The sequence below is a fragment of the Aulonocara sp. 'chitande type north' Nkhata Bay genome, linkage group LG17 (genome assembly GCF_057382095.1).
Source record: "Aulonocara sp. 'chitande type north' Nkhata Bay isolate Kocher_YH1m ecotype deep benthic linkage group LG17, A_spYH_male_GT1.1, whole genome shotgun sequence".
Lineage (NCBI taxonomy): Eukaryota > Metazoa > Chordata > Actinopteri > Cichliformes > Cichlidae > Aulonocara > Aulonocara sp. 'chitande type north' Nkhata Bay.
This window is the reverse complement of record NC_141360.1, coordinates 24,405,574-24,429,469: the sequence shown is the minus strand read 5'-3', so window position 1 is coordinate 24,429,469 and position 23,896 is coordinate 24,405,574. Positions and strand designations below refer to the sequence as shown.

General features: G+C 40.3%; 1 protein-coding gene across 3 annotated transcripts in view; it reads left to right on the top strand.

Moving 5' to 3' along the window:
* tmcc3 (transmembrane and coiled-coil domain family 3) overlaps positions 1 to 23,896 on the top strand; it is a 231,490-nt gene that overhangs the window by 187,797 nt on the left and 19,797 nt on the right. Inside the window, exon 1 of one of the 3 annotated variants that reach the window (XM_086270297.1) lies at positions 7,940 to 8,236. The exons of the other annotated variants lie outside the window; for them this stretch is intronic. Coding sequence (XP_086126423.1) covers positions 8,234 to 8,236 — 3 coding nt within the window. The 5' untranslated portion in view covers positions 7,940 to 8,233. Of the gene's footprint in view, positions 1 to 7,939; positions 8,237 to 23,896 lie in introns of those variants that run through there. 3 annotated transcript variants of the gene reach the window in all.

Genomic DNA, 23,896 nt, shown 5'->3' with positions numbered 1-23,896 from the left:
AGCATTTATAGGGACAGTGTGTGGAGTAAAGCAGACAATATTGTGAGTGATGTGAAGCATTCACTTGCCTCCTCTATCTATTCTTCCTTCTGTGAATTCCTATTTAGTTATTCGATCCCTTGGACTTTGTGTTATTGGTTTTTAATTAAAAGCCAAATAAAGACTCACATATTTGTTCATTTCACCCACCCGTTGTGCACTGAGCTCAATAACGGATCAGTCCAAAATCTCCCATGTGTTTGCAGTAGGGTCGAGATTTGGTTAGAGCACACAAATCACATCATCCTCATCAAGCCTTTCTGTTACCATTTATTCCCGATGAATGTTATCCTGGAAGAGATCACGCTTATCAGTATAAAAAGGATTGGCTTCCCTCTAACATAAAAGACCAAAACTAGGATGTCTCTCAGAGCGTGACAGGGACAGCATATCTCCTCGCTGCAGGGGTCAAACACTTCTTTTTTAAAATGCCTTTAATTTGTCACCCATCTGTGCACAAGCAGCCATATAAATGCTGCATATCAATCACTGTGAAGGAAAATGTGTCCAACTTCATTGCTCCAGCTACTCAAAAGAAATCTGTGTGCATCTCCATTCTACTTAATAGATTCAGACTGAAATGAATCAATTAAACTTTAATCAGCGCTCAATTAAACTGTCTTCGCTCTCCCCTTATCCTCCTGACACCTTGGAGAAAAGATAAGTGATGCACACAGCAGTGGCCTGCAGCTTCCTGCCTCTGCTCGTCTGGATGTAGCCACATTCCCATCTGACAGTTATGAACACATTAGCTGTTCTACGTAACAGCGATACCAGACATTAGATGGGAATCATAGCTGTGAATTATTCAAGATCTTAATGAAATCCTCTCCACTTAATGACTTTATTCCTGGAGCTCTGGGCGATATGGTATCAGTTAGTTGGCATGATACTCACATGCTTCATTTCTCTTTGGTGTTGAAAAATACATTTTTTGAAACATTATGTGATTTGAGAGTATATAAAAGTGTGTGTTTCTGTATGTCAGCGATATCTTTTGAGGAACAAAGGAAATGGAGAAGCAAATAGACGTTTCTTCCCACAGAGTCACGTTTGAGAGCTCTCAGTCTCCTCTGCGGAAAGTTTCCCTTCCTGTTTGACTCAGAGACGCAGCAATAATCAGGCCGAATCAGGACAGCTGTGTGTCACTTAACTCCCAGTTTCCTCTCTCGCTTTCTCCCTCCGTCTGTCACATTCTCATACGCTCATTGTATGACGGAGGTTACACGATAGTGAGGTATGGGAACTGATATTAGCTCTGACGTCAATTTTCCTGGCATTGAAGTAATGGGCATTAACGCTGGAGGCGTTTATACAGGGATCGAGTGACATACTGTGCTAGCATTAACGTCAGTCAAGTCACCAGTGTGGTACAGGGTTGAAAACCAAATTTCAAAACAATGACAAGACTATCAGGATGTGCTGCTCTTCTCTGGTAGAGCATACCAGAATTGCTATACCATCCTCATCCGCTTTGTCCGGGGCCGGGTCGCGGGGGCAGCAGCCTAAGCAAAGAGGCCCAGACCTCCCTCTCCCCAGCCACCTCCTCCAGCTTATCCGGGGGAATACCAAGGCGTTCCCAGGCCAGCCGAGAGATATAATCTCTCCAGCGTGTCCTGGGTCTGCCCCGGGGCCTCCTCCCGGTGGGACATGCCTGGAACACCTCACCCAGGAGGCGCCCAGGGGGCATCCTTGTCAGATGCCCGAACCACCTCAGCTGGCTCCTTTCGATGTGGAGCAGCAGCTGCTCTACTCTGAGCCCCTCCCGGATGGCCGAACTTCTCACCCTATCTCTAAGGGAGAGGCCAGCCACCCTTCGGAGGAAGCTCATTTCTGCCGCTTGTATCCGCGATCTCGTTCTTTCGGTCACTACCCACAGCTCGTGGCCATAGGTCAGGGTAGGGACGTAGACCGACCGGTAAATTGAGAATTGCTATACCAGAAAAGCTAAATGATTCTTAGTAAAATACATTAACCAACTAACATTTAACATTTTGTGTGGCCTTCTTTGGCCTTGATAACAGCAGTTTTTATCAGCATTTCAATAGTTTCTATTTTGATATTAAACTCTAGATACTTTCTAGCTGTTCCCAAAGGCTTGGGTCATTATATATTATAATTGGGTCATTGTCTTGTTGGTAAATGAACCCAAGACCAATTGGGTTCTGTCATGGCTGGGTCTGTGACCCAGCATTTTGAGTTCATTATATATTGTGTATTTCTGTTTTTAGTATGGGAAAATGTTAAGTTGCTTTTGCATTGTCAGTTAGAACTTGAGTCTTTGTGTTTTGTCATTTATTGTTTGGGTTAAGCTCATCTAGCTCTCTTAAACCCCTAAGTTGTTCAGCCTTAGTTCTGTTTATTGGATCTCCTCATTTCTCCTTCCACTGGATCTTAGTCTCATTTGCCCTTTGTGTTCCATGTCTCATGTTGTCATCCCATGTTGTTTGGTCTGTCTCATCATGTTTCCTGTTTTATTTTGAAAGAGTCCTCTGTTCTTTGTTCATTGTATTTAGTTTCACTTCCCCTGTCCTGTCATTAGTTTCATGTGTGTCAGCTGTGCTCCCATGTGTGGCCACTTCCCTTGATCATCCCTTATGTGTATTTAGTCTCTGTGTTTCATTCAGTCTGTGTCACGTCATCTGTGTAACCTTCCCAGTGATGCCTCGTCATAGTCGGCACAGTTCTCACAGTCATAGAATTAGTTCTTGAAGTTTCATAGCTTTATCTCAGTTTCATGGATTTTTCTTAGTCTGTTTTCCAGTTTAGTTGTCTTGCCTGCACTCGTCTTAGCTTTTGTTTTTGCCTTCTGTCATCAGCCATAATAAAGGCTCGCCTTTTGTTAAGTCATGTCACGTCTCCTTGCCTTTGTCTGCTCTTGGCCTGCTCTAACTAACACACCAGCGCACCGCGCTGTGACAGGTTCAGGGCACAAGGGATTTCATGTTGCAGTAAGATGTTGTGGTAGACCTTCGTTTTCATGATAGTGTTGATTTTCTTGTATTGTGTTGACGTGGCAGTTTTCAGTGGGAGTTGCATCTTTTTTATATTGCTTCTTGTGACAATGATTAAATGCCCTTGAGTTATTGGGGGTGAATAAGTACTAACAGTGGGTAAACTAATGAATATCATTCAGCTGAAGCACACGTAACACCGAGCTGACTGTTGCTGTGGAAAGTAGAATAGAGATATATTCTTATTCTCAGTTTATCACGTACTGTAGATGGGTCAGATTCTCTTGGCATCACACATTTTATTATTTTGACATGTAGGGTGGTTCTCCACAAGTATTAAAAAGCAAATTCAAAGTCTCCGTAAGAAAGTATGACGGTGACAATGATCACAGGACTTCCACCCACAGGACAGGAGTTTCTGACCTGTCTAGCACAACAATATTTCAACTTTTTGAGTTCCTGTGTGGTTAGGGACCAAAACTATGTGGTTAGGTATATTAAATGATATGGTTTGGTTCAAAATACACAAAATACATGGTAAACTTTCACCTTCTGCTGCAACTTTTTCATCTTTACTTAGTCTTTACTACAGTTACAATAGTTATAAAGCAAGAAGGGATTTAACTGTAATGTAATCTATTTTAGATGTGAAGACCCTTATGTTAAAGAGTTGCACTGAAGCACTGCCCAGTGAAATAAAATGTGATGCCAATGGATCCTGACTAACTACAATATGCAATGAGTTGAAAGCAACCTTATATTTCTGGTTTGAGCTGAAATGATCATTCTATGTTTGTTGCAGTTAAAAGCATTGTACCCTTTCTTAGTAGTGTAGTTTTGCCATTTAGGCATATCTTAAGCCAATCCACAAGCTTTTCCTAACCGATGATGAAAGATACATTCGATGAATGCTCTGGAATGTATCTCTCTGCTGCCTCTGCAGTCCGGATGGTTGTTCTTCTGAACGGCCATCCGAACCAAAAAGGTGAGAAGGAAAAATTAAAAAATGAGTATTAAATCCAAAAGTCCAAAGGCAATGTAAACCAGGTTCCTTTACCTGATACACCCAGGACTTATCCTACCTCCTAATGTGGACTTTAAATCTGATCACTGATCACAGATTCAAATCTGATCACATTTAACAACCAGAAAACGTTAGGGAAAACCTCAAAAGGCATCTGACATAGCTGTAATATGTAATCGTAGGATTGCACAGGAAATTACTTCTCCAGAATCCTGTAATTACCGACTGTGGCCACAGAGGCCCCTGTTTCCACTTTCCGCACAAGCTATGTAGTGATGCTTCAAATGTGAAAATTATGACCCTATCTTCTTTAATTCCTCTCACGTTTCACTTCTGATCCCTTCAGGGTTTCAGCCAATGACTGCCTTAGCTAGCTAGCTAAGGATGTTAATTTATTGATTAGCTTAGAAATCCCATATTTAACTTAACATAAAAGTGCAGCAGTACCTCAGGCCCTTGTACTGGTTAGTCCAGTTTGCTAGAGAACAACTCACACTCTCAGTTTGAAACAGACAGCTGTGATCTCCTTCAGTGACCCTACTCTGTCTGGAAATGCTGAATAAAAATGTGCAAGTTTTTCCATTACTGCAGCTGCCACTCATCATGAAGCTATACCCCAATTTTAGAGCACCAAGTTACTAATTAAAAACAAACTGAGAGGAAAAATGACCCCTTGAACCCAAATCAATGTGATGACTGATGTAAATGCCATTAGGCATCTTTAAAAGGGGCAGGGTTCATGACCTTTACTGCAGCCAGTCACCAGGGGGCGATAGACATTTTGGGCGAGCTGTCAGGTTGCGCATGGTTTCTACAGACAATGGTTTCAAGAGAATACTCTGAGCCCAGTTTTTACTCATTCTTGAGAACAGCCTAATCTCATGTGAACATAATTTAAACATTCCACAACTACCAGCAGAATACTAGAACTTTACGACCACATCGGCTAAACATTCCAGAGCGGCTGCATCATTTTCTGACCTCAGTCAGTTCCTGAAAAGCCTCACTGGAACCTGCTTCACCCAAGCAATCCAAAGACTCACTTCCAGTAAACAGCGCAGACTGTTATCAGTGTACCGGAGGTTTCTGGTACATCAGAGGTTAAAGTTATACCCCAGCTGAGATGGAGGCAGGAAGTGAAGCAGGAAGACCAGTGCTCGAGGGGGAAGAGAACAATGGCATCTTGTGATTAACAGCAGAAATTATGTAAATATTTGCGTCCTTGACACAAAAATAAGTTTTGCATCATTTTATGATATGAAACTCTGGGGTTTACATGCTGGAGTTTTAAAAAAATGATGTAACCTGACTCTGGTTTGGAAACATAACTGGATTTGTAGCTCTATTACTCACTTATTAAAAGTCAAAGGAGATATTTAGATAAAGACAGAGTGCATGCGTGTGTCCATGTGGATACATTTGAGGTTTTCCTGCAGTAAATCGAAACACTTCCTTAACCTGTTTTTCTGTTACAGTCTTGCAAGTGTCACAAGGTTGGACATATCCATTAGGTCTGCTCTTAATGGTATTTAAAGGCTTGTGAGCTTGTAGATAAAGCTTGCCCTGAATCAAATGAATTCGAAAGTACAAACAGGCCACCAATCTGTGCCTAATTAAATGTCACAATTAACTCTGCCTGCTATCTCTTTTTCACACAAATGGATTTTGTATGTCAATACTCAGGGGAAATGGAGTGGAAGTGCATCAGGATTGATTCATCCTGAAGCTATACAATGACGACCCCAAGATGCACGTGCACGCTCGTGGAAATAAGGCGATGTGATTTGTTTGGAACACATTGCACCTCAGTACGGGGGCTCGTGGCCTGCAGGCTGCCTCAGTGCCAGGTGCTGTGTTCTCCCCTGCAGGCTGAATCACCGAACCTCACGGCGTCCAACCTGTCAGCACACACACTTGTCACGGTGATTAACAGCCCGCTGACTCACCCAGCATCCTCATAAACTAGGCTTCAGGTCCATGTGCGCATAAGGGAGAAGAAAGTGATAAAGAATGACAGAAGAGTGGGATGCCGCAAGGATACTGGTGTGTTTTTCACCAGATTGGAGGTCCAGGGCGAGGTCGAGTGCCAGCCAGAGGACTTACATTGCGGGGATTAATTCTTAATGTCCGCTTTGACAGAAAACTATCAGTAGGCTCAGATCACATGACAAGGCCACGGATCATCCTAATTGGTTTCTTTATCAGTGGGGCCAGACTGGAGCTGCTGTGCCTTTAAATCATTCATGAATCAATCCCAAGACCTTTGAGGAGTAATTCATCTAACCGGTGTCATGTCTATCACATTATCCATGTGACTGTGTTTCCACTAGGTGTAAACAAGAACTTTGGCAAAACACAGGTCATGTTAAAGGTGGCAAATTCACAAAGGGTAAGAATAGCCTGCACTGGAAACTTCTATTAGTGTGAAAGGACCGAGCAGCATAGAAACTTATTTTTTCTGATAATTTTACACTCATATGCAATCAGTCTCTCACAATGTAATGTATTCTACAAGTACATTACCAGCGATAACTCAAATACGCTTCACATGCACTATTAATAAAGTCTGTTTGGTCATTTGAAGAATATTTGCATAGATTTGTAGGGTTTCCATACGGAACGGAGGCTCAGATGGGTTATTTCAACCATTTTATGTAAAACACTAAATCAGACACATGCTATTAGTCACAGCAGAGGAGTTTTCTATATTTTCAAACAGATCTGGAGAGGATTCATTCTGACGTCAGTTTTACTGGCAAGAAAAAGAAAAGATTAATCCCATCAATCTAACAGCTCAACCCTAATTTCTACCTTGACAGGGTTAATCATTTGAATATACAGTGCATTAATTATTGAAGTTAGTGTCGCTGTGGTGCTGGTCTGGATTATATACTGTATACAGTATATATACAGAACTCACATTGTAATCTTCCTATGAAGATTGATGATGAATATTGACTGATGAATATGTGGCAGATCTGCTGCATATTGTGCATTAAACTGCATCGGTATATTGTTGTTATGCTTATATTTAGAATAAAGCCCCCTTATCGTCCTGTCAAAATTATGTTTTATGTAGATTTTCCTACTGTGGATTGTTGCTCTCTGTCATGGGTTTCACATATTTATCTGCTGAAGGAGGAAAGTTTATCTGAGCTCACCATAAAATTTGTTTACAAGCATATTTGTCACATAGACATATAAATGATCAAAAACACTATGTTGATATCATAAAAATGATACATTTTAAGGAAAAAAATCTTTATCATTTAATGTGACACCGAAATGGGTTCTCAAGTTGCTGCAACTGTGAGTACGACTTCAAAAGGGACAAAATCCCTCGAATTAGCTGATTTGCCATGAGAAAGCACTTGGTGACACTGGGGAGCAAGAACTCCTTTGTAACGGGAAGAGATCTCCAACAGAAGCAGGCTCAGGGAAGGACACTAATCTACTGGATGTGGTTGGATGATTAGGAGGAAGTCCTGATGATTTTGAGTCATGTGACCACTCTCATGCTCAATAGCCGGTTGACAACATCTCCAATGAATAAGGGAAAGTCTGAAGGATTTTAACTATTTATGTTTTTAAAAAGGCTTCATCAAACATTTGTGCCCTGCAGCCTGTTTGTAACTTGATGACCCATGGCCTAGTTTTCCTGGGCCAGAATTTCCATTAGATAAAGGAGCCCAGAATAAGAGGAAAACTTTTCTTTATTTCCTTTTGGGACTGTGTTATGCTTGATATTAATTATGATTAAATATTGATAAAGATATTGTTGAGAGTAAAAAAAAAAGAGCCAGCAGATCTCACTGGTAGACCAAGGAGGCCCACTGTTTCGGATTATAAATTAATAAGAGTGGGAGTATTCGATATGCCTCCCAGCCCCTCCCTCTGTGTAAAAATGTGGGCGGGGCGTAGTTACACGCTGTGTGTCCACTGCTCGCCGGTTTTAGGAAGATTATCGCGGCGGGCTGGTTAGGAGAGGGGACCACACCGTTGCTTGTAGCCGTTGGTCGGCCTCCAGCAGCAGCATCAAGTGGACGAGGGAACCCCGATGGCATGTGGTTCACAGACGGTGTTAACGGTTAATTTTCACACGGAGAGAAACGGCACAGGGGAGCCAGTGTGAGCCCGAAGATTATGTCCGGAGCTGGCTCTGCTGCTGGGGAGAAAAGTTTGGAAGTAGGGATACGCTCAAATCAGCGGCGGTAAAATGGTAAATATGTCCTTTCTGCTAATACGAAATCAGTTAGCGAGCTAACGTCTGTGAAACTGTCGGATTTTCTGTCTGACCGCCTAAATCTCCACCCCAGAGTTTATAAGTTATTTATAACCGTCGAGTTTCTGTCACTGGGATGAATTGGCGTTCCTCCTCTTTCCAACAGCTGTCAGTCAGCTTTTCGCCGACTAGTCCCGTCATTTATTGTGTTCACGTGCCTTGTCACACTTCATTTAGAAAATCCAGTTTTTCCCCTGCTTGTTGGAATTTGTGTGTATCCTGTACATAAACAAAATATTTACACACTCATTATTTAACATTTGGAGCTTTTCTTGAATTCGGCACTAGTCTGATACTTTAATCGATTATTTTCCGAAATGTTTACCTTTTTAAAAAATTGATTATTGATCATATTGACGATATGTTAGGGAGCGTTAAATTGACAGATTTCTTAATGGAGTTTGGTTCAGATGAACGGAGCTTATTGTAATAAAATTTTAAAGCAATTTTGACTCCACTACGGGATGTTTTTATTGATCCAGACATGATGCATACCAGTGGGAAAACTAGTCTGTCAATTTTCCGTTTTTTATGGCTATTTGATAAACACAAATGTATTTTATGCTTGAGTAGATGAAACCTTTCGTTTATTGTAGGGGTGTCAAACTCACATACAGTTCAATTTGTACTCAAATAGGTCCATACTAGTTAAAGCCCTACATAATAACTTGTGTAAAAAAGATACATTCCTGTTTTTGTTTTTTGTTTTTGATTTAAACTATCACCAGGATCTAAAGAAACTACTGTCAAAATATCTGTATATGTCTTATAGAGAGATCAGCTAAATTGGAAGCTGAAGTTTTTATTTATTTTATCCATTGTTTTGATGGCCTCTTATGAATTCATACTTATGAATTTAAATTGAAACACATCTGTACCAGCGTTTCCTGAGCTGGAACTGGTAGCGTGGGATTCTAAATCATACTCAATAAACCCACAAAGATTTTCAGAAGCATTCAGCATGCATTGGATTTCTTCATGTTGCTTTTAAAGTTTTAAGTCTTGTAGCTACACACAACTGTCTTGAAGTCTGCTGGGTGAAGCTATAGGCCTATAATTATCAAGACTGCCTGCTTTTACCAGCTTTTACCTTTAATAATCATCACAATCTGGCAATAAGGCGTGCGCCAAACTGCTGGAAAAACAAAAAGGAAAGCAGTTAAGCAGAAATAGGATCTAACCCACATGCTTTCTTTTCTCTGCATTATAGCCTAAAACATCTCATGCAATGTAATACTCCCTGAGTCTTTACCCTTAATGTTATCTACCCTATCCAAAAGCCAAAACTGTAAAACCTTTCTAAAAAATCTGGCCCAGCTGGAAAACTCAGTCACTAGAGAGTCACACGGTAGATTTTTGCGGAATATGATGAAAGTCAGTACAGCTTCAATGTAGACTCGTAATAAGTGTGTGAATATGGAAGAAAGGAGATTCTCTGAGCCTTTTTTTTCATGTTCTTCTCCATTATTTATGAGTCTGATATGAAGCCTGTAGCCCCTAAAGAGACAGGAAAGGCAGGTGATTAATACTCAAAACAGCATCTGATCTGAAATCAGTCACTTTAAGGGTTATTGGGGTTATTAGAGGGGAATTTGGGATTATCGCTGTTAAATAAAATATGTTCACATGTTCTTCACATCAATCGTCAGTTATTTTGATCAATAGTGAGATCTTGATTATTTGACATGATTACTCACAAACTTTGGAAAAGAAGAAGAAACCTATCTGTTCAGTTAGGTTGATTTCTGTTTTCCGCAACCTGGAGGCCGAAAGAGAGAATGATTGAACTGTAACTGTTTAATCAGGTTAGTCTTGTTTCAATAGTTACTGGAAACCTTACTGAAATTAAGCCTCGGGTAGAACTACTTGAGATGTCATCAATCTGTCTCACTAATATACATTCATTGAGTCGGCTGTAATTACATGGTCATGGCAATTATTAGTGCACAGTAAAAAGTCACAGAATCTTCACTTATAGTATTTTAAATCTTTATTATTCAAGCAGCTTGTCTGAGATGTAAAAATACTTTTAATTTTCCATCCTTTTGCAGGAAATTAGTGCATTTTTCTTTAAATATTAAAGTGGCTGCACCGAACCCTTCGGCAGCTCAATTCTAGCCTCCAAACTGTGGGATTGACACCCCTGTTTTAAGTTCTTTCAGCATTGTTTTATTATCTGGACACATAATGTTGACAGTTTTTAAAGGAATAGGATAGCGTATACATGCCCACAGACGAAGTTAGTGGTGGAGCAGGTTTGTCAGGTCTGTCTGCAGTTTTACTGATTTCAGGTAAAGTCATTACGTGTTGCCATTATATACAAATTTCGTGGTGTAGATAAGAACCTAAACGGAAATTATTGTTGTTCGGAAGTGCATTTAAATTCCTCAATGACAGGGGCATCCTGTCAGAGGGAGGGTAAAATGACCATACAGTGCCGCGCTGACTTGATTGCAGTGCTAATCCTCCTAATCCTTAACCTGTGACTACATGTCATGACATGAAAAAACATTCCTCCATGATTCAGTTTGTGAAGTCCTTTACAAAAACATCAAGCTGACTTGTATGCTAAGATCTGTGTGACAGCCATAGACTGTATGTGAAAGCTGGTTGTGGCCACAATGACTACACCCACCCTGCATTTGAAGCCTCAAAGTCATTGTCGCCATGTTATTGACAATATTTAGATGTGTGGTTTGAATGCAACCGAATACCTTCGTACCATTTCATAGCTTGTGTTTGGGTTTAGCACAGTCTGAAAGAAGGGTTTGTTTTAAGATGCTTTGCTTATGAGTTAGGATTTGGGAAGATCAGATTTATAAATATTTTTCCAACTTTGCCAAATGATTTCCATACACATTGAAAAAGCTCGACTGAACAGCAGCTAAGAGAGCAAGATCATTTGCCGAGCATTTAACTGGTCTTGTTGTCTGTGCAGAAAGTAAATACACCTTGCAGGTCTGCTAGAATGTGGCAGATGGGTTTAATTTAAATGTAGTGTGAGTAGAATTTGTGTAGTGAGTATTTTTGGTAGACAGTCTAACAAGATGACTGAGTACTCACCAAAACTGACGCTCAGACTTCTTGGTGACTTGTACCTCACAGAAGAGTTTTTTGTGAGATCACTCTCCTGCAGATGCTGGTTGGCTATGGCTTGCTCTGCTGATACAACCTTGCTAGTATCCAAATGGATGAGAATGGATTAAAAAAAATTCACTCACAGTAGAGTAGTTATGAAGGAGGGCTCAATGCAAACAGGTCAAAGCAAATTTTTTTTGTAGAGGGCTGTAAACATGTTTTGTCCTGCTCTAAAGTTAAACATTGTAAAATCGGAGTGTTTGGTGATTGCCTTGCTTTGTTTTTCGGCCCCACAAAGTTGCCACTTGTTAACATAAAATGAGTTTCTTCGCCTTTTATACAGGTGTAGAGGCTTTCACAGGTGTAGAGGCGACACTGTTTTCTTATTCAGTTTGGTTTAATTTGATTGGTTAAAGAGCTAAAAAATGGTAACACCATTTTTTTTCTTATTTGGGGGCCAGCTGACACCCATATACACAACTGTGGAGCTCGTCTCTGTGGTACACCGGTACACCGAGGCATTTTTCAGCGCATGACACCTTTCGTGAGCTGTTCAGCGACCGGAGGCAAGCCGCCACATCCTCGCTTGTTATCCTATATTTGACAACACTCGGGGGATACTTGTGGTCGACTGAGGATCTTTCCAGCGATGCCTCACATCCAGCCTGGCGCAGACATAGTTTACAGCCTTTCCCCAAGGCTCCTTAACAGGTTATATTCATTCACTTTCCTCAAGCACATTTTTCCACTTAGTAGCTGAAGAGTATAGTGTCTGAACACTGAAGCTTGCACAATTTCCCTCAATAACACCTTTCCTTCTTCGCCTGCGTCACTAGTATTTGCACAGATAATTTTGTCTTTTCGACTTTTTGTTTTTAGATTTAAATATTTCTTTATTCTTTGGTCACTTGACTTAAATTTTTGGATTTATCTTTTCACAGTTTAACGTCTAACTGTAATACAGCAAGAAGAAAAAGCACAGAGGTTTATGATTATTGCATCAAGTAGCTTTTGCTCACAAGATCACTTTCAAAGGGAGATATTTCTTCCTCTTCATGTTGGACGTTTGTGTCTTTGATCCAGAGGAAGGGGATAAGGTGTGTTTCCTTCTCCGAGCTCCTGACAGTATTCCCTGTAGGCAGCGTTTGTTTACAAGTCTTCTTTTTCTCGTGTCTGCAAAGAGAAGGGGATTGTCTTCCTCAAGGTTTAACTCCACATTTTTTGGCACAGGCACAGCAGGTATTTATTTACTATTGCTAAAAATATGACAGGTCTGCCAACAGTTAAATCAAGTTTGTTCATGCATTTGGTTTATTTTGGTTTGGAAATGCGTCATGCGTAGACCTTTCCCTTGAGTGCTGGATGACTGCACACCAAAGAAAAGATAGTTTACGCCAGATTTAATGATAAATATATCCTTTTTAACACGCAGTTTTTTTCTTCATTTAAATGTTTCCAGTCATTCTCAAGACTTGTACATATTCCTTGGAGTACAGTTTTTATTTTTTAAGTCTTAAATCTGATGGACAGAAATCAGGTCAAGGGAGCAACCAATGTTTACGTTTAATATTTACCATTGTAGCCTATAATTTGTTGGTTTGACCTAAAAAAAGATAGCAGGAAATGGTTTATAGAATACAATAAGTCAATCATATTTTCTAATAGTTGAAGAAATGATGAAATTATGATTATTTAGTGACTGAAATGGGCAATTTTAATAAAAAAGTAACTTTTATTTAATCAGTTTAATCAAAATGTATTCTCCAGGGACCAACTAACCAATTAATCAGCTAATGGTTGCGTCATTTATCACAGACACCTAGCAAGCATTTTCTTTTTTTACTTGGCTATACTATCTTTGGCTTTAGGACTACATCTATTCATCTTCCACTTATCGCAGTGGGATCATGGTTAAATCAGCATAAGCAGGATATTAATTTTCCCAGTTCTTCCTGAGTAAGATATATTAACCCTTGTCCCAGTTCTGGGTCTGCTCTGGGGTCTTCTCCCAGGTGGATGTGCCTCAGAAACCTCCAAAGGAAGTCTCTCTGGGGGCATCCTAATCAGATGGCCGAAGCACTTCAGCTGATTTATTCTGATGCTAGGGAGCAATGGCTCCAGTCCAAGCTCCCTGTGGATGACTAAACTCTTCACCTTATCACAGAGCCAAGCAATCTCATTCTTTCGGTCACTGCCCACAGCTCATGACCGTAGGAGAGGGCTGGAATGTAGATGAACCTTTAAATCGAATGCTTTCACCTCAACTGTCTGGTCCAGTAGCCACATTACTGCTGATTCTACACCAACCTGTAGCAGCACCCTTCCGCATTTTTTTTTTTTTTTTTTTTTTTTTTTAATTGATTAATAGAAAAAGATTCCATAAATCAGTCAGCTGTAACGAGCGTGGCATTCGTTAGATCCATCTCTGGGGATTTAGCTCAATATCTGCTGGCTGACACATAACGGAACAAAATATATATTTTTATATTTATTCTCCTGAAGTTCTCCAGCCTGAGTGATTGAATCCATACATTATTATTGTCTTCTCACTTGTTTCTCTTTATTAAACCATAAAAAGAACTCCCTGAGTGTGTGACAGACTGTTGCCACCGCTTTAATAATAAAAAATGTGAGCCATCTCTGTAGCGTTGAGCGCTCACTGCAATTTGTTTTCCTCCTTTTACTTTTATTCATACTTTCACGCTGACGTGTCTGATCTGGTAGCAGTCACAGGTGTCCTCAAAGTTATTTAGCTCCTTCTCCAGTTTCAGCACGGTGGTCTCTTGGTCTGCTGTAACATTAATTGCACTGAGGGAATAGCAGAGGTGTGTTGGCCCAGGTACATCTCTGCATACACAGCGGGTATCTAGAGAGAGAGATAGACAACAGGGATTTTATTTCCATCCTTTACCAGGGAAGGCAGCAGATGTTATAACGTTTGTTTATCCCACATGCTTAGGTGATCCTACAGGTTGTAATATGCTGGCAGAAGTGCTATAAACACCACTTTTTCTCTGTCTGCAAGATTGTTCCTGCTTCAACTACTGTGACAGATGTAATCTTATTCTCTGAAATAGACAATAGAGGGTATGAGTTGTTGTTCTTGAGTGTTTATGGATTTTTCCCTGCTGGTCATAGCACCTGATTTAATGCAAAAGCTCTGACCAGACCTTGTATTTTTGTTGCTCTAGCTCTGAGACCTGTGGGGGTTTTTTTTGTTTGTTTTTTTTCTTTTTTCTGAAAGCCTGCTTTTATGACCAGCAGACACACAAAGTGTCCCGTTAGCACCATAAATCGCAGTGATGATCCGTGCTGAGCCTAGGCCATTGTTTGGCCATTGAGAGAGAGAGAGAGAGAGAAGAAAATGGGAGGGGTGAGTGTTGCTGAATGAGAGCTGAATGATGGTTTTCGCCTTTGACTCGCTTCACTGGCGAGGTGCGAGGCCGGCTATAATCGGTTGCGTCTGTTGTCAGGGCAACTGGTGGAATCTGCTTCCGTCTTTTTGCTGTATGAATGAATAAATGGCGCTTAAAGTTGATAAGAAGAGAGAAAATTATCAAGACTTTTCACATGTAGGTACACAGATCTATCTCCTTGCCTTCGTCTCTCCCTCTCTGTGCTGCTGGATTAGGGATCGAGTGGGCTAAGCCGACAGTGAATAGACACACACACCAGCAGTGATGCCGGGTGTGTGAGTAACACGGTGTGGATTAGCTAACACACAAATGCAGCACCCATCAAAGAGGTCCTGTGTTGGTTTCACACACACGCACACGGCTTTTCCCTCATTAATCATATCACATGAAGCCGATTCACTGCCAGGTTTTCCACTCTGTTAGAACATGCATTTAGCTGTCTACTTAAATTTGGCTCAGCCTGTCCAACATTTTAGTTTCCAATCTCTTCAAGTGAGGACAGCATGCTGCCTGCCTCATTACAGTGGGTTGTGGTGATAGCTCAGTCAGAAATAGAGTGAGATCCATAAATATGTGGACAGTGAGTACATGTTCACTGGTCCTACACTGTAAAAAAAAAAGGGTGATTTTTCTTTCCCCACAATGTTCCTGTTATTTTGAAATACCTGAATTATCAATAAAACGTCAAAATTAAAATGATTTCCATGCAACAGTTAAAAACGATCCTGATGTTTAAAATGATTCCAGTTACTCTGAAAAAACCCAAATGTAATTTGTAAACTATTATCGTAACACTCCTCTTAAATTAAAGCTGACAGTCGGCACTTCAATCACTTCTAGATTGTTTGATTTAAAACCCACTGTGTTGGTGTACAGAGGGAAAATTACAACAGCTGTGCCATTTTCTAAAAACTGCATGTGGTCAGGAACACTTGCAGCTTCACGGGTTCTGGTCAATTGTGTGATTATTAAGAGATTAATCAAAGTAGCCGTTTGCCTTTGTGCCCGTTGTAGTCCTGCAGTAATGTAACACTACATGGTGTAGCTATATGTTTCTACTGTGAAGAAATAATTGTGCACATTGTGATGATTGCTGTTGTTGGATTGTTACGTTTTAGCTGATTCCGGCCTCTCTCCTATTGTTTTTGTTATATATTGTTGCACATTCACTGTTTTGGGGCTTTTGAGTTGTTGTCTGGACAAAAAAAATGTTTGAACATTAAATGTTTATCTGCTGATATTTTTGAATAACAATTTCAGCTCTCCATCTACATTTGAAATATAACTACTTTTTTTGCAGAAAATTGTTACTGTTCCGAGGTGAGTTGAACGTCACCAATTAATCAGCAGATTCATTGATAATGAAAATAATTATTCGGTGTAGTCTTGCATTAATGTGGTCCTGTGTGGCCTGGTTTCTGCTCAGAAGTTGTGGAGTAGTTGTTCAGCACTCTGCCACACTGTCATATGTACAAGAGCAAAAATCAGTATTTATTTAGGCAAAGCTTCCAGTTTTATGGATTTATGGGTTATTTTTCTTATAGATTATTCAAATTTCATTATTTTTTTCATTTTGGACTGACAGTGCAAGCAATTTGAAGACATGATCTACATCTGTTCATGTTGGTGTTGTTGTGATTGTTATGTAAGGTGTCTCAATTTCTATTGCAAACGTGCTGAAAGAATCCAACCTAGCTCTGCAACATAAGTGGCCTCAAAGTCTGCCTCTGGCATTTGTTTTTATTATATTTGCTTGTGTCTAGAGTCACGTGATGGTCAGTAAGCTGAGCTGTACGCAAATGATTTGAAAGTACCTAGTCTGTATGAAGAAATGAACAGGATATTGGTCTGAAGTATAGAAACGCTCACAGGGGGGTGGTTTACATCAGAATTCAGGTGGTCTTGCAAGTTGTAAAGATGTGTGGCTGCCCTGTTCTCTGTGGTAACCAGTAAGTGACGATTAATAATTCTGCAAGCTATAGTCTTCTGAAATGCTGCACTGAGGAAATCTGGTCACATCAAAATTTATTTAACAACATCAACTTGAAAATATATTCTTTTTAAAAAATGGATGTTTGAGTGATTAGTTGATTCAGACGAATAAGTATAAACGCTATTGTTTTTAGCATTAAAATGCTGATTCCATTTGGAACAAGCCACAATGAAAACAAAGTGTGACCTGCTGCCTTGGTGAAACACGCTCCGCAGTGTGTAAATAAAGTCATAGTTATTTCCGTGGAGTCTCTGCCCCACTCACCTGCCAGTTCTTATGTAATTCACGGTCGGGGGGTGTTTGCATGTTGTTGTGTGCCAACGCATTCAGAATGTGTGGACACCTTTGAAGGCTACTATGCAGGATGAGTTGTATCACCACGGCTCTGGTTTGAACTGCTGCCAACATCTTGGTGTACTCGGCTCTTTTAAGTATGTTAGAGACTTTGCTGCGTGTGAGTTTAAAATGCAGAAGAGCATTCTTAATGAGGCATCCAGAAATGGAGCATCGGCCTTTGGATGAGTGGACTGTAACTGAACTCTTTCCTTGATATGGTTGGCATTTGAATACACAATAATTTGTAGAGTTTGCATCTCTCCATGAGCTCCTCATAATGAGTCTCAGTTACCTAAAATTTAAATGGACAGTTACTGATATAGGGCTTTTGTGCAGATTAGAGGAGCCAGGGTTCGAACCAGTAACATTCAGATTGGTAGTAATATTCAATATGTTGGGTGTTAAAAGGTTAAGAAAGGGAATGCCACTTCTCTACGAAAGAAATTCATAGAATCATCATCATTATCACTGTCATTGGTATTCTGTTACCAGAGAGTGAAGTGGCTACCACCCCAACTTCAGGGATTATCAGTATTTAAGTGGATCAGTTATGATAAAAATCACCCCCTGTACAGTCGTCTTAAAGGGTGAAATTAGCAATAGAGATCAAAACTCATGGGTTATTCTCACAGTTAAAGCCGGGCATTTTAACATGAGAGTCCGGGATAGCATCTGTTGGTTTTGGTACTTCAGCACTGGATTCATTTTTTTTTAACCCTAGTGGGTTATAAATAAATAAAGATATTGATTTCCTGTTCTTTTCTGGGTTTTGCTTCTATTATTTTCCAGATAAAGACTTTCTCCAGTCGCCCTTTGGTTTGCATTTATACTTGGCCCAACAAAGCTTAACAGATTTAAGTGACGTCTCACAGCAGCACTTGTTCTTGTTGGCATTAACGATGAACTTCATCATCACAGCTAGTGGCGATGCTGCTGTCTGGCTGCAGTGCAAAAACATTGTTCTTTCTCTCGTTTTTAGATGCTAAAGCAGACTTTAAGCTGTTCTTAACATAAACTGTCTGAGGTGAGCTGTAGAGAGTCATGAAAAAATAATCAGCCAAACTGGCAGTGTGTGCGTCACTGACTGAAACGAGGAGCGTCAGAGTATAAATGGCTTTTTTAGTCTGCTGCACACTGACATTCCCATATTTACTCATTAAGTTAAAACTAAGAAAGTCTTTGAGCACTTTGACATTAAACTGATTGAACTTGGTGCAACTTTGAGGTCCTGGTCTTTCTATTATTTGCCCTTTTAAAATAACTGGAAAGATGCCACAGAGTTTCAAAGCACCAAAGATGACAAACTAGTTTTAATGAGTGTGATATAAACGTCACTCATGTGAGATTTGGAGATTCTCCTGCAGAGAAAACTGGGAGGAGGAAGCCTGAGGAAAGGAACAGTTAAGGAGTTCATCTGGATCTACAAACCCACATGTGCAGTTTTAAACTGGCCTGGCTTGTTCTTTTTGTAATGTGGCTTTTAACAGAAGGAGGATTTCGATGGAAAGCTGTAGTTGATGGGATGTGCCGTGATTGTGCAACTTAATTGCAATATGTGAAGGAGGAAATTTGCCCTTTCAGCTAGGTGGTGGATGGCCTGCTGGACAGGAAAGCTTGAGAGGAAAATAACGAAATAAGATGTTTGCTTCTTGACCATAACAGAAAGCCTGAAAGAACCGGACTTACGAGCCCGGACCCTGCTAAATCCATAATCCATAACTTTTTGCCTTGGAAGAAAACACCTGGCTTCTGTTTTAGTTTGGTGGTTGGATTTTCAGTATGTTAGAAATGTGTTAGCTGCTCTGATGCCTTCAGAAAGAATGACTGAGGATCCTCGGTGTGGCAATTTATTACCAACATTACCTTTTCCTTTCATCTACTGGACATGAATAACCTTAAAACTCCATAATCGGTTATAATCTGATCTTTAAATGGAATACATTTTCACCCATGTTTTTGCAGTTTCTGGATATTTTCCTGCCTTATTATTGAGAAGGATAAAAATATGATGGAAAGGTTGAATTCATACTTTGTCTTTTGTTTGATTCTCATACATTTAAGGCACAAGGTTTCTATAACTCTGTTATTTCTGACTCTATCAAATTAAAGCTGTTAAGAAGACTGGTTTAAATGTTTTATTTTTTATTACAGTGTGTTACTAAAATGTCTCCATGCAGGACAAGCCGTGCACTATGTATATGATTTATTCATGAAGGGTCTGAATTTGACCAAGCCTGTTATGGTTAACTCGGTGCAGTGCGATTAAAATTTAAAAATGGGCCGATGTTCCCATAAAGGCCGCATGATATACTCTGACCTTAACTTGTGAGCACTCTTTTGAAGCTCTAATCTGATTCCGATGGTCCACCTGTGGAGTTCAAACACTGACCTCAGGGTTTCTCTCTCCTTCTCACTGATTCCTCGTCTGACACTTTCTGTCTTCATCACTTCCTCTTCCTCGCCCTTTAAATCTGTCCTTTTTTAAAAAAAGAAAAGAAACTATTTTTGTCTTTTTCTCAGGATTATAGCCTTGCACATCTGTGTCCTCACCCCGCTCTGTTTTCTGCGGAGCGTGTGAGGCCGCCGTCTAAACGGGAGCTGCTGGATAATCTTTACTATGGAAAGCAGATTAAAATCTCAGATTACAAGAGGACAGGAGAGAGAACAGGAGGGGGGATTACAAGTTTTTTTTTTTCACCTCTTTTTCCACCCATTGAGTCTCAAACTTGTATATGGATGGGTAGAGCAGGTTGTATACAAACATATACATGGATCAGGCTGTGCTGAGGCTTTCCCACTCACCCATAAACCAGTTTTCTCAGATACAGTAGGTCATTTTTTGTTCTAAGCTGAAGATTTACTTATGTGGGTTGTTGCTATAAATGTAGTGTTACCGAATCATTAGCGAATGCCGAGCCCCCGTGATAGTAAACAAGTTGCCAAGTGTTTATTGATTTGTAGCTCAAAAATCCATCCAGTTACTCTCATTTTCAATCTGCGGGTGTGAGTTATTGATTCACTTTATTTCCTTAGCTTTTTAGCAGATCAGTGTTGGACTACATCATCTCAGAGGGAACACATCATCACCTCTCAGAAGTTTATCACAGCTTGAACCACAGTGAACTGCCAGCTGAGGCTTAATGTTCCCTTGAATTGTGGGAAATGATCCAAATGAAATGCAAATAAAGTAAAGTGAACCTCCCTAAATATAGCACATCATCATCACATATCATTAGCACAGGCATTAGTGTAATTGCATCAAACACTTAACACCAAATTGCTGAAAAGAGTCCCACTATCCAGTGTGACTTTAGAGTAAGCCATGTGTGCTCTTCTGCTGAGACATTTTCTTCTTCATGCTCTAAAATGCACAGATTGTGTTATGAAAGGCTGCCGTGGGCTCTTATCCATCTCAGGCTGCAGACAAGTAGAAGCATCCTCTTAGCATGTGGAGGCAAAAAGGTTTTTGCAGTATGTGGCCTGAATGTTTAAAAGCACATAGCGGAACAGAAAGTGGAACATGTTTTTTAGACATGTGAGTGGTTCAGCTTCTGCGGTGAGGGCGAGGTCGGTCGCTTAGTCAGCGTGACATTTTTCACAATTTATTCATGAATTCTTTATTTTTAACGGTGATCAGCCTGACATCTAATGCTACAAGCAGGTGAGATTTTTGAGTTTTTAGAATTCTCCTCGATAATTCGGCGGATTGTCAACAGGATAATCTTTGCTTTAGTGCCGTGATCAGGCATGTGATGATCCAGTGTCAACATCAGCAAAGCTTATTCCTTTAAGACTTGGCTCTGCTTTGTGTCTGGAGTTTATGAGAATGCTTAACCTTTTGCCTATCGACATCTCGTAACAGTCACCAGATCACCTCTCTGGATTTAAGGGTAGTGTGAGAAAGGCTATCTCGGCAGGTCACCCCACCTTGCCTGAGGAATGGAATGTTGGAAATGTGAAACGAAAACAATGCACACGCCATCTGTAGCATCCTGTTTATTGTTCAATGATTCAAAATCAATTTGAAAGGCACAATACATTGATTATAATTTTAATTTATAAATGCTGATTGTAAACTTAGAGTTTGTGTGTAATGATTCGAAAATATTTGATGTATTATAATGATTGAATTATGGAGTTAATTATTCGGGAGTAAGGGGAAAAAATCGTTATGTGTCCCTCTAGTATCCTGGGAGCGCTCTGACTTTAACTTACAGAGCCTGGAGTGGATCTCTACTCAAGTTTCATCTGGATCTTGTGTTTTCGCTGTCCTTTCAGGCCCAGTGACATGTGCTGACTCTCACCTTGAAACTGTTTCAGGTCAGTTGACTGAAACTGGGAGAGTCAGGGAGGTATTTTCACTTACCTAACCCTGGCAGCTGTGATCTCACAGATGTTTAGAGGTTAAACACGGACTTTTGGCATGTCAACAGAATTTCTAGAAAAACAGCTCAAAGACTGATTAGAAGATAAATGTATCAAAATAAACACATCGCTTTGCACTCAACTCTGAAATCCTGATTCTGTAACATCAGATAAAAATCTGCATTCGTGTATGTTTAAAATACTGATGTGTCAGCAGGTGAAGGTGTTGTAGCGCTTCTATTGGCTGATTTTAAAACACTGAAACAGACTGTTAGAGAAGTAGAGCTGAAAAGCAGCGTGTTATTAGCTAGTTGACTAAAATCTTGTGGCTTCACTGCTCAGTTTCTAATGTGCAAATTGAAAATGAAAGTAAAGCATTAGGCTTCATGGGCTTGCTCCGTCCTCTTAGTCGTATTTATTGTTGTTTATCCTGAGCATATGACCCCTGAAGAACTGCTTTCCATTGCTTAAATAGGTTTGACTGCATGCGGTAAGCCTATCTACAGCAACCTTTCCCTTGGGATCATCTCAGCTGATCATGGTTTAAATTTGCGCAGAGCGTAAAGGGGAATAAATAAGGAGAGGATGAGAGCAGGACGTCTCGGCCACTCTGACTCATTCAGATGTGCCCTCTTCGCTCTGTCCCCCCCATCTGTGATTTCTTAATTAGTCTCTTGAGGCTATTGCAGGGCCGTGGCACTGTATGGACATCCCAAGTCTGAGAAACTGCTCTGTTAGGAGCCAGCTTGCTTTAACTCGCAGCAGAAGTATTCAGAGAGCTGTGAACTTTCTAAGTTAACTTTAGAAATCTTTTTGTTACTGTCAGACCTCTGGTCAGTCAGGAGTCACACCCACTGTTGTCGTATGTTTATCTAGATTACATAAGAAAATTATCTTCCATAAGCTGCAAGCACTAGCTTTAGAGGGAATATAAAACAAAACAGAAGCCAAATAATCTTTCAGTCATTGCTTGTTTTTGTTCAGTCATTGCCCTTCTCTCAGTGTGTCAATCAGATGTCACATCCATCCATCACACTTGCATTCATCCTGATACGTGTACTCAAAAATCAATTGCACTGCTACCACAAGTGGGTGAGGATGCTTTCCACTGATTCCCTTCATCACAGTCTCACTGATTTCTTTCAAGTGCATGGATTTTCCGTTCAAAAGAGGTTGAGACGGGGATGGCACAGCACTCCATTAAAGTGCTGTTGAATCAAAAAAGCAGAATTAAGTTTGATATAAAAGCTGTAAGAGAAATGAGCGATTGTAGTCAATCACAAATGAAGTGAGGAAGATGGTATAATGTGATAACATGTTATGGATGTTTCATATTTCTCAAATACTGTGGAGCTAATGTAACTTGGACGTGTCCTGTTCTGCCTGCCACGAGCGCAGTGCGTCTGTGGGTGGTGCAGAGAGTAGCCTGTTAGGACTTGAAGTCAGGCTTCAGTTACTGCTGCGTTTTATTGAGGCAAACTGTTTACTTGCCCTCAGCCCCACCTTAAGTCTGACCTAAATACGTGTGTGTGTGTGTGTGTGTGTGTGTGTGTGTGTGTGTGTGTGTGTGTGTGTGTGTGTGTGAGATTACCTGAAGGTTGGAGAGCAAAGGTTGGACCTCTGTTTTGTTCTGAGTCACCGACACATTAAACAGAAAGTAAAAGGTTTATGTATATTACACATCGCTGATAATAAAACTTTATATAAATATTCATATCTAAGCATATGTACATTCATGCACTTTATAAGATTAAGGGCAACATTTTCTCTACTTTGTGATATTTTATAAATAAAAAAAGGAAAGAATCTGTAGTCTGAAGAAGCTGTAGTCTCCTTCTGTAGTCCTTATGGCTGCTCCCTCTAGGATTAACACAGCAGATCATCTACTTCCATCTCATCCTATCCCAGGATCCTCCTCTGTCACACCAGCCCTCTGCATCTCCTCCTTCACTACATCCATGAATCCTCTCTGAGGTCTTTTTCACAGGAAGAGCATCCACTATGCCTCCTCTGCACACGTCCAAATCATCTCAGCTTTGCCTGTGTAGGGGATTATTCTACCAAAAGCTCAGGCTTCACACAGCTCTAAACACTTGGTTTTCTTTTTTTTTTTCTACTCTCAGCCCTGTGTGATGTCATTGACAGCAGATATGCCTAATATGATCATCTGAGGCGCACAGCTCCGGCTGTGCGTACACACCTTTCTCATTGTTGAAAAGATGGTGCAAGACATTTGAAACAGAAGGCAATGGCTCTAAAAGGATAAAATATTAACTACTGAAGTATTACTGTGATGAAAGGGTACAAGTGCATTAGTAGCAGTAGCAGTGTTGCAGTAGTGTATAAAATAAATGCACAAACTGTAAAATTAATAATATATATTTAGGTAAAAATATTAAAGTTTTATTG